This window comes from Mauremys mutica, chromosome 1 (assembly GCF_020497125.1).
Source record: "Mauremys mutica isolate MM-2020 ecotype Southern chromosome 1, ASM2049712v1, whole genome shotgun sequence".
In the NCBI taxonomy this organism is placed as follows: domain Eukaryota; kingdom Metazoa; phylum Chordata; order Testudines; family Geoemydidae; genus Mauremys; species Mauremys mutica.
The window spans coordinates 248336166-248347344 of NC_059072.1; the positions used below are offsets into that span (position 1 = coordinate 248336166).

The 11179-nt window shown below is 42.5% G+C and overlaps 1 protein-coding gene across 1 annotated transcript in view; it reads left to right on the forward strand.

Annotated features, from left to right (window-relative positions):
* The window catches only part of SLC9A4 (solute carrier family 9 member A4), a 43777-nt gene extending 33498 nt beyond the window's left edge, over positions 1–10279 (forward strand). Inside the window, exons 9-12 of the mRNA XM_044988542.1 lie at positions 2757–2853; positions 5397–5528; positions 6381–6468; positions 9826–10279. Of these exons, the coding sequence (XP_044844477.1) occupies positions 2757–2853; positions 5397–5528; positions 6381–6468; positions 9826–10199 (691 nt within the window). The 3' untranslated portion in view covers positions 10200–10279. The remainder of the gene's footprint in view (positions 1–2756; positions 2854–5396; positions 5529–6380; positions 6469–9825) is intronic.
* Positions 10280–11179: the final 900 nt, after the last annotated feature.

The window sequence follows — 11179 nt, forward strand, 5'->3', positions numbered from 1 at the left end:
CTAGCTTTCTTGGGAGTTCAGCTTAAAGGTTACAAGCAAACAAAAGCATCAGGGGTTAGCACAGAGGAAATCCACAAGCGAAAATAAAGAAATAAACCTGATCACGTCTATCTAGACATTCCCTGTCCCCAATTATTCCTTCTAGGTATGGAAAATATTTTTTCATACCTGGTTCAAATCTTACACAGCATTCCTGCTTATAGCATGGCTGCTCTGGGTCCCTGCAGCCCAGAGAGAACAACAGACAACAAAGGGAAGTTTTTTCCCAATTTTAAAAAGTTCTAGCCCTCCCATTGGCTCTTTTGGTTAGGTGCCCACTTCCCCTTTTTCATACCTATGCAGGGAGGCTTTTTAACCCTTTACAGGTACAGCAAGCAGAGAACAGCTACCAAGAGGAATTTTACAGCTAACTGGCTGGCTGGCTGTCCATAAATGGGACCTACCCACCCTTCATTTATCACAGATGCAAAACCCGATAAGGCCTTATTTCTGGTTGTGCTTTGAAGAAGGTGGTAATTTTCTGAAATTAGCTGTAATTGACCATCATACAGCCACCATACCTTAGCCTGGATTGTGCACTGAACCTGAATACCAAGCCCTAGCCTAAACTAATCCATATCTGAACATCAGTGCTCTGGCCCAAGTCATGAATCATATAACAGTTTTTAGTTTACTCCTGACACAGCTGCTTTTTGCTATTAAAGGCTGTATTCTTTTGCTAATGTAAGGGAAACTGAAAGCACAAGCCTGTCATAATGTTATTAAAGGAAACACTTCTTTAATCAAGCCATTTACCACAATTACATCACTTAATAAGAGGGAAAAGCTGGACAAATAAATATGATATGATGTATGACTAAGTTCTCACAGAGGTTGACCTGGCATATCCAGTTAGCATTTCAGATCAACCAGCTTCCATAGTTTAACACTTTCCTCCAAGACCCTACTGTGTGGAAGGTAACTTTCCTTGTTAACTCTTAAAAAGCAAAGGTTGGCTTCTATTGTAAACTGAATGGCAGCTTATTGTATCTTCACAATATGTTAATAGATGTTTTAGTTGTTTTCAACCGGGAAAACTGGTTGAAACTATCGTAAAGAACAATATTGTCAGACACATAGAGGAACATAATTTGTTAGGGAAGAGTCAACATGGTTTTCGTAAAGGGAAATCATGCCTCACCAATCTACTAGAATTCTTTGAGGGGGTCAACAAGCATGTGGACAGGGATCCAGTGGATATAGTGTACTTAGATTTTCAGAAAGCCTTTGACAAGGTCCCTCACCAAAGGCTCTTAAGCAAAGTAAACTGTCATGGGATAACAGGGAAGGTCCTCTCATGGATTAGTAACTGGTTAAAAGACAGGAAACAAAGGGTAGAAGGAATAAATGGCCAGTTTTCAGAATGGAGAGAGGTAAATAGTGGTGTCCCCCAAGGGTCTGTACTGGGCCTAGTTCTATTCTACATGTTCATAAATGATCTGGAAAAAGGGGTAAACAGTGAGGTGGCAAAATTTGCAGATGATACAAAACTACTCAAGACAGTTAAGTCCCAGGCAGACTGTGAACAGCTACAAAAGGAACTCTCAAAACTGGGTGATTGGGCAACAAAATGGCAGATGAAATTCAATGTTGATAAAGCAAAGTAAAATGCACTTTGGAAAACATAATCCCAACTATATGTATAAAATGATGGGGTCTAAATTAGCTGTTACCACTCAAGAAAGAGATCTTGGACTCATTGTGGATAGTTCTCTGAAAACATCCACGCAATGTGCTGCATTAGTCAAAAAAGCAAACAGAATGTTGGGAATCATTAGGAAAGGGATAGATAAGACAGAAAATATAATTTTGCCTCTATATAAATCCATGATACGCCCACATCTTGAATACTGCATGCAGATGTGGTCGCCCCACCTCAAAAAAGATATATTAGAATCGGAAAAGGTTCAGAAAAGGGCAACAAAAATGATTAGAAGAATGGAATGACTGCCATATGAGGAGAGATTAATAAGACCGGTACTTTTCACCTTGAAAAAGAGATGACTAAGGGGGGGATATGACAGAGGTCTATAAAATCATGACTGGTGTGGAGAAAGTAGATAAGGAAGTGTTATTTACTCAATCTCATAACACAAGAACTAGGAGTCACCAAATGAAATTAATAGGCAGCAGATTTAAAACAAACAAAAGAAAGTATTTTTTCACACAACGCACAGTCAGTCTGTGGAACTCCTTGCCAGAGGATGTTGTGAAGGCCAAGACTATAACAAGGTTCAAAAAAGAACTAAATGAGTTCATGGAGGATCGGTCCATCAATGGCTATTAGCCAGGATGGGCAGGGATGGTGTCTCTAGCCTCTGTTTGCTAGAAGCTGGGAGTGGGTGACAGGGGATGGATCACTTGATTACCTGTTCTGTTCATTCCCTCTGGGGCACCTGGTATTGGTCACTGTCAGAAGACAGGATACTGGGCTGGATGGACCTTTGATCTGACCCAGTATGGCCGTTCTTATGTTCTTATGTTCTTTCTTCAAAAGATGACGCAAAGTGCAAACCTTAAAAAAACCCCAAAACACTAGGAAGTTTTCTCTTTTAGCTTTTGTTGATTCCTTATTATCATTGGTTAGAAAATTGCCATTTACACCTGCAGTGCTCTAGAAATAATAACATAGGAAAATAAATAATTCTATAGGAAAGATAATTCCTGTGTGATTTGTACAAATTAGTATAATGTTTGCCTTTCCCTTCTATTTACAGGAGCTATAGAAATCAAAGAATGCATAGGCTTTCCCCTGAAGAGGTGGAGTCCATGCGGGATATGCTGGCACATAGTCTGTATCAAGTACGACAAAGGGTGAGTAAGCGACTATCGTAACAAAGCTCTGTACTCGTAGATCAAAAGATCATGTTTGCCCTCCTCACCATCACAGCAACAGCCAATGGTAGCTGCAAAGATAGCATTGTTCTTCTCAGCTGAACCATGAAACTGTGTTAATGGGAAATACTGAGCCAGATCCTCAGCTGGTGTCAACTGGATTTCAGTGGAGGTGCTCTGATTTACATCAGCTGAGGATCTGGCCCATTGCGCTCAGATCCCACAGTACAAAAAGTAAAAGGGAGTTTGGCTTCTAGCTTTTCACCCTGATGTCTGATCTGCAAAGTAACAGGACAAGAAAATCTAGAAACCAGCTCTAGAGGTCAGGCTTCCCTAGCTGTAAAGATCTCTGTGACTCAGGAATGGTCTCCTTTCTGATATTGCCCAACACCTGTTTTATCTAGTTTAACTTTCCAAGCCCTCTCTCTCTCTAGTCACACACAAGCTGTGACCTGTGAGGGAAGCAGCAGACCTGTAGATTATTCCCATGGCAACTGAGGAGATGGAGTTGATACAGAATTTAGGGGTAATGGTATTTATCTGAACATGTGCAGCAGTTACATTTTTTAAAGCAAACCATCTGCAGAGTAGGTTTAAAACTGATATTATTCTACCCTCAATGTGAAGGAGCAGCAGGGCCATTAGAGGCACAGGATCTATGTAGATTTGCCAGATTTGGGGGGCAGGTCTCATGGCTTGTTCTGTGTGGGAGGCAAACCCTGCCCTCATGATAGGACGATAGGGGAAGAACTCCCTCCCACCCCAAGCCTCGTCTTGTAAGCTTTCCCATGAGCTGGGGCTGAGCTGGGTCTCAGCAAGGCTTTATTTTGAAAAAAATGGTCATGGCTTTGGTATCCTGTAAAAATACCGTGTGATGCCAGTCAAAGGTGCAACATCAGTGTAATCCAGTCCAATGCATCACTAACCAACCAAGCATAATGCTGAGCACTGTCATGCTCTCCTATGGCAAAGTGAGCTAGCAGGTACACTTGGGTAACCTTGAAATTATGCTGATCAACTGCCCTGACTAATGTAACATATGCAGGGCTGGCGAATGATCATTTTATAACAGGTCATTGTTCATGTTATATTCTTCTTTAAAGTTGTCTGAATTGTGGCCAATCATCCTTATGAAAGGTATTTCTTATCTTACTAGCAAGTTCCATATGCATCTGTTCTATACATTACTGAGGTGAACCCTGTGTCTGCAAAATCAGTTACCTTAAGGTCTATTAGTGCACTATAGCATGCTATGTGGTATTTGAAACCGCATCGTCTCTTGGAAATGAAGGATTTTAATACTACTACTTCCCCCTTATCTTGAACTTCGAGGGCCTAACTATGCTCTGGAATGTCACTGGAATTGCATCAGGGTGAAACCAGTATAAATGGGATTGAGATCAGGCCCCAAGTCTTCAAACTGCAGTACAAAAATCCATGAATTTGCCCTCCCGACACCTCTATGAGGTTGATAACTATTACTCTCATTTCACGGGTTGAGGGCCTGATTCTCTACAGCCTTGCACCATTTGCAGCCATATTCATCAGTGCACAGTGAGTGTAAATCTCTGTCAGATTAGACTGGAAGGGCCTGATTCTCATTGACACTAAAGCCACTTTATACCATTCTGGCAGTGTTAAAGAGCCTTCAAGTGAGTGTACATTAAACTAATGCCCACTTTAAGGCTTTTTTACAATGTCAGCGCAGTGTAAAGCAGCCTGAGTGTAGCTGAGAGTTAGGCCCAAAGAGTTTAACATCCACCCTACACTCACTTTGGATAGGTGTAAATGGGTACTCAACATCATAAAGAATCAGGCTCAGTGACTAAACTTTTACCAGACACTGCTGAAGGTCATTTTGCATTATGGCATTATAGCTTCTACCAGTATGGACACATGTGCTTCCACCCTTGCATTGCACTGATAGAACTAATCTGGCAGAGGATGTATGCTGCTCAGAGATGGGGAATAACTGCTGGCTAAATGGAAACTTTTGCCAATAGGACACAAAATGCCAGGTTGTGCTGCCTTTCTAGTGTGGACCAGGCCTAAGATATAGAGGGGGTCAGTCCTTGGTTCTGACTGAGATCTATCTGGTGCAGGAATGGAGTGGGAAGCAAAGGTGCCCCCTTTGCAATTCCTTAATTCCTGAGGGTCCCCCAGTTTATGCAATCCTTTCCTCCTGGGCCTGGCCACAGCTCTGTAGGATGTGGCATGTGGGTAAGGATAATGTAGAGCTAGTTTGCTGGCTGTCTACCACGTGGGGTTTTCTCCGCACGAGGGAATTCACAGCTGCACAGGTAGGGCAGGACTGGAGTGGTACAAGGGGGCCATACTGAAGGCCAGGATCTGTCCCAGAGAGATTGTGCAAGATCTCACAGTGAGTCTGTGGCAGAGCCAGGAATGGGACGCAAGAGACGTTCCTTGCTCCCAGTTGCATGCTTGACTGGACTGCGCAGCTTGAGCTAACGCGGCAAGTGTGCATTGGGAAGAGACTCAAATACATGTATTTCCTATTTCAGACCCCATCATATAACAGACATAACCTGCCAACAGAAACAAGCGAGAAACAAGCCAAAGAAATTCTCATCCGTCGCCAGAACAGCCTGAGGCAGAGTGTCAGGAAAGGAAACAGCTTGCCTTGGGGGAAACCGGTAACTGTTATGCAAGCGACAATTCATGTGATCAGGGCATGAAAATACCTGCCCGTCTCTGGACCGTACAAAACCCAGCCAATTTTAATCTGCTTTTGCAATAATTGAAATGAATATTTCCCCAACGGGCCATATTCAGCAATTATGTGAACAGTAATGTCAGTGACATGTCACCTGTATGCTAGTCAGTGAACAGTAATGTCAGTGACATGTCACCTGTATGCTGGTTATAAGAGGTAAAACACTGTAACTTGCACTAACTTTGCCATTCACTGTGAGTACAAAACAAGTGAAACACACACCTAGGGACTAAGGCAAAGCCCTTTTAAGTCAATGGGAGTCTTTCCATTGACTCCAGCTGGCTTTGGATCATATCCCAAATTCTGATCCTGTTTGCTCTGGTGTAAGTCCAGTGTAAATGGGTTCAGAAGGGTGTGGAAGGTGTAAGTGTAAACCTACTTACACTGGTTTCACACTGATGTAGCACGCCTGTGTAGGTGTAGCACAAAGAGCAGCAAAGCCCAAATAACCACTGTCCCTTATTTCCATCCTGTTGCTAGTTTCTCTTCTTGTAACAACCCAGATTTCCAGTCCCTTGGTGTGTAAATTACATTGGTTTGGCCCATCATTGAATGCCAAAACAGTGCCTCTATTGTTTATCTTTTCATTGAATTAAAATCCAGAGTCTTCCTTGGGAACTTGCCCCCATTTATCTCAGTCTGAATTTGGCCCATATAGTTTAAGCGGTGGAAAGGCACAGCCTGGAATGTCCTACATGCTGAACTGGTTCTGCTTCTAAATTCAGGTTGGCATAAATAAATGTACTGTATGCTTTTCTGTCTTTGCACACAGGCTAGCACCAAAAATGTGCGTTTCCTCTCTTTACCGTATGGTACTCATCAGCCAGCTAGACGAAAAGCAAGGCATGATGCTTCTACAGGTAACAAACACACTTTACTCTGCATACCACACCAAAAAAGATACAGTGGCAAACCAAGAATTTACTCCATGAATTTTACAACAATATCCCCTTCACCTATCTGTCACTCCATGGCGTTCACATGGCACCAACTGTGGTCATCTGCTCAGGACACCTAGAACCAATAAGCCACTGTGCTACCCCTTTGCCTCAGCAAGTGTGCGCTTTGCTGGAGTTTAGATTGTAGGTCAGGTCCCGGCCACACCAGTCTATCCAGCAAACTCCTCAAGATTCTGCCAGTCTGAACCTTGCCTTGCAGTGTAACAATCAGTGAATCCCAGTTCTCAAGTTCCCCAGACATATCTCTTCAGTGTCCAGTCCCTCTCACGGGACCAGCCTGCTGGCTTGCTCTTTACTTCAATATAACAGCACTGAGATGGTTTATAGTAAAGCTAAGAATAAGTTTAATAATAAACAGCAAAGATTTAAATACTAAGCAGGAGAAAGAGAGACAGGTGAGGTGACAAACAAAAGAAAACATTTTAGTGACTAAAACTGCATTTTAGCAAGTTAAATTTTTTGCCTAAACAGTTTTCTCATTTACATCAAGTTACCAACACCTGTAGCCCTCCAGGCCAGAGGATCAGGGGCGGCTCTAGACCTTTCACCGCCCCAAGCACGGCGTCATGCCGCAGGGGTCGCTCTGCCGCTCACCGGTCCTGCGGCTCCAGTGGACCTCCCGCAGGCGTGCCTGCAGAGGGTCTGCTGGTCCCGCGGCTTCAGTGGAGCTGCGGGACCAGCGGACCCTCCGCAGGCACACCTGCGGGAGGTCCACCGAAGCCGCGGGACCAGCAGACCCTCCACAGGCATGCCACAGAAGGCACCCTGCCTGCCGCCCTCCCGGCGACCGGCAGAGCGCCCCCCATGGCATGCCGCCCCAAGCACGCGCTTGGCGTGCTGGGGCCTGGAGCCGCCCCTGCAGAGGATCCAACCTTCAGAAACTTAGAGGGCACCGTTCCCTTTGTTCCCTAAATGATGGAAAACTAGAATGTCTTTTGGCTTCCCTTATATTTCTCAAAGTCCATTGTATTTGCCTCAAGAGCCAGGAAGACACCTTGGGGTTCAGACACAATCTATCCCAAAGTGTCTATTGTCTCTACCCTGATCTCCACTGTGATATACATTTTCTTCTTCTTCTTGGTATGACAGTAGCAGATCAGGCCCTCTTGTAGTATGTACTCTACATACACATAGTAAGATGCAGTCCTACTCTGAACGGCTTACAATCTAAGTAGACAAGACAGACATTAGGTGGGAGGAGAAACAGAGGTCAAGAGCAGTGATGTGACTTGTCAAGGTCACACAGCTGGCCAGTGTCAGAGCTAGGCATGGAACCCAGGTCTCTTAACTCTCCATCCATTCTCCTACCCATTCGATCATGCGCCACTAGACACCTTTCCGCTTTTTGTTTACATATGAACTCCCGAAACACATGTTTAGGCTGTTGAAAATGGCTATTCATTTTTGGCAAAATTAAAAATCTGGCAGTGAATGACACTGTTTTTTTAATCACCTTGGTAGAAAAATGGTGAAAAGCCAAATGTTGCTGCATGTGCAAAATCATTTACTCTGTTCCATTTCTTTTTTCCTATTGAAACAAAAGAGAGTGTTTGTGATCTGTATAAGCAAACTACCCACTTCAGGTTGTGCATATATTGGGTGCATAACACAGTATGGAACACTTGATAAGAACCCAGCCAAAACCCTCAAAGTTATTTATTTTCAAAGAGATTGCCGAACTAGAGATATAGAACAACAGGTGGTAACTAACAGGATTTATGAGTCAAGGGATATCAGTCCTGCTAAAAAGCTGTTAAATATTTCAGCACAACAGTCTATGATATGAAGATCTATTGCATCCCTTTCTTAGGGCCTAACCTTCCCTTATCTCTGCCATTACCAAATCTCATATTATTTCATTGGAGACTTTCGGACATACCCCAGGAATGGTGCAAAGCAGCTGAGGCTGGGCTGAGAATCTAGCCCAGGGCATATAGTTTTACAGATACAATCAGTGAATCTATGCAGGGAGTTTACAATAATCAGGAGCTTGTGCTACCCACTGGTAATAATCAGGGAAGGCAAAACAAACTTCAGCAGAACACAGTGGGTCAATGGGATGTAAGGAGAGTTAGTCACATTGACAGAGCCCATGAGACTTAGGCATCTAAATACATGTGAGGATCTGGGGCTTTGGTTGCTTGAGTATCCTAAGCAGCACGGTAAAACGAATTAACCACATTGCAAAATAGTGGTCATTTTTCTCCTGTTTCACACAAGTACATATTTCTATGACCAATAGGTCTGACACTTTATAGCACTGATTACCCCATCTGGCTAGATATAGATATAGGCCACCTCACCTTATTATGTTCAGTCCTCTTTCAAATCTGAAAATATTTTCTTCAGATTGTCCATTTTCTTTGAGACGACTATGTGTGTGTTTAATTGCAATAGGATACAATCTGTTTTATAACCCTTCATGTATTTTTGTTTATTTGGAGGTTCCTGTATTTTTTAATGAGTAATTATGTAATAGTATGGCTAATTTATTTTTACACCTTCAGAGTTCAGATGGCCTGTAATTAAGGAAAGAGCAGAGATTTGCTTAGTTAAATAAATAGGACAAGAGGGCTAGTTCACCTTGGTGTAGGCAAAAGTTTTGCACCAGAGACCACGGAAGTGCCTTGGGTGCCAAAGGGTGTGTTTCTAATAAGGTTAGGGAACTTTGACTTCAGGGGAAAGGCTCATGCTCTGACACACCCAGGTTAATCAAAGGGCCCTGGAGCCAGACCTTCAGGTGCAACTGGTTCTTTTGGTCTTGTTAATTGCAGGTGACCTGTAAATTTCCAGTTGGAAACCTCTCATCAGTCACATTCAGTCCTAGGTTGTGTTTTTTGTAATGCTTCAGAATTATGGGTTTCGTTATCTGCTTGAATAACTTGCAGAACATTAAAACTTACAGGAATGAGTCTCCAGCATGGGATAATATGACAATAGCAGCATTGAGAGCTATTAACATGGAGCAGAGTATGCTCATTTATTAAAGCTGCTGGGTAAAACAAAGCCCAATACAGAATGCACTATCTGCCAAGAATCCATTGTCTCTCTCCACTACTTAAGAAATGTAGGTTATTTTAATTGTCCCTCATAACAGGTACATTATTTTACAGTAATTGCCCCAAGCACTGCAGCTCCAGTGTAACATGTATGACCTCAGAATAATACTTTATTATATTAAGTATTTTCTTTTAATAGTTCATAATAAAATACTCTCTCTTTTTTAATAATACCAGTCCCTTTTGTGTTACTGTCCAGGTGATCACAGCAGTGATTCTGATTCAATGGTCTCCATCGTGTTCAGGCCACAGCTCCGAGCAGGCTCCCTTGCAGCAAACCGTCGTCAGCAGGAGATGGTTCCGATGGAGCAGTTAGATAGAAGAGAGAAACTGTCAGATTTTGCAGGTCAGAGGTCCCCAAGCAAGCAGGGTCATACAGCTAGAATCAGAAGACTGGCTTTAATGCCAAAGCCCCAGTTTGATGCAGTGTTTGAAGAAGAAATACAGGGATATGAATCAGAAGAGGAGGAAGAAGCAGTCGCGGCGTCAAGGCCATCCATCAAATGGGCACCAGAGAAAAGAAATGTAAGACGTTTCCACAAAACCCCAAGCTCCCCATTCTGGAGAAAATAGCAAAGTTCTTATATGAACCATAATTACAATGTTCATCTTGGGACCTCTGAACTAATTCTGATACCGGTTCTAAGCACAGTGTGAAGGTTCTGAGAAGTTCTGCGTAGAATCAAATGTTTGAACACTCAGATCGAAGGTTGTTTGCCTGAAGCCGCTGAATGGCACAACAGTAAATGACTACAGTATCTGCTGGAAGAGAGTTGTATGTTAACTTAACTTACTATAATTATTCACACACATTTCACTGATGGTATTTCATAAATCTATATTCTACACTATGGCTATGATCCAGCAAAGCACTTAAGCATGTGCTTAAATTGAGCTCATGAGTAATCCCTCTGATTTCAGTCAGCTCCCTCACATGCTTAAAGTTAAGCACATGGTGACGTTCTTTTCTGGATGAGGGCCAGTGCTACATCTGTGCTACATCTCTTACAGTGTACTTCTGATTTGGTCCAACAAACATCTGATCCATAAAATTTGGCAAGCACCACTGGGGAAAAAAACACTTCTTCCTTCTGTTCACAAGTCAAAATAGTATTCAGAAGTTTAGAATGAAGCATATCATCTATGCTAAATGCATACAAAGATTTGATGAAACTTAAGTCCTATTTATATTTTTCTATTATATGCATAGAAAGAAAGTATTCATCTTCTTTTAAGAGTAGAGAGTCAATGGCACAACTATTAACAGAAGAATGGATTTTGTCTTTTGTACTGGCACTGAATAGACAATGAATAACATTTCTAAAAAGCCAAAAACAAAATCCCACTTGTATGAAACAAAAGGACAATTGTACATAATAACTTGGGATAGATTTAAACCAAATCCCTAGATCAGATAATACCTACATTTTGGAAAAGTTTGAGTCCAGGTCCAAACATTGTGACTGGCTCTCTCTCTTCTGTAGGTTGAACTAAAATCCTAGATTCAAATAACCCAAACTTTGGGAAAGTCCAGATCTGAACATGGTGGCTCA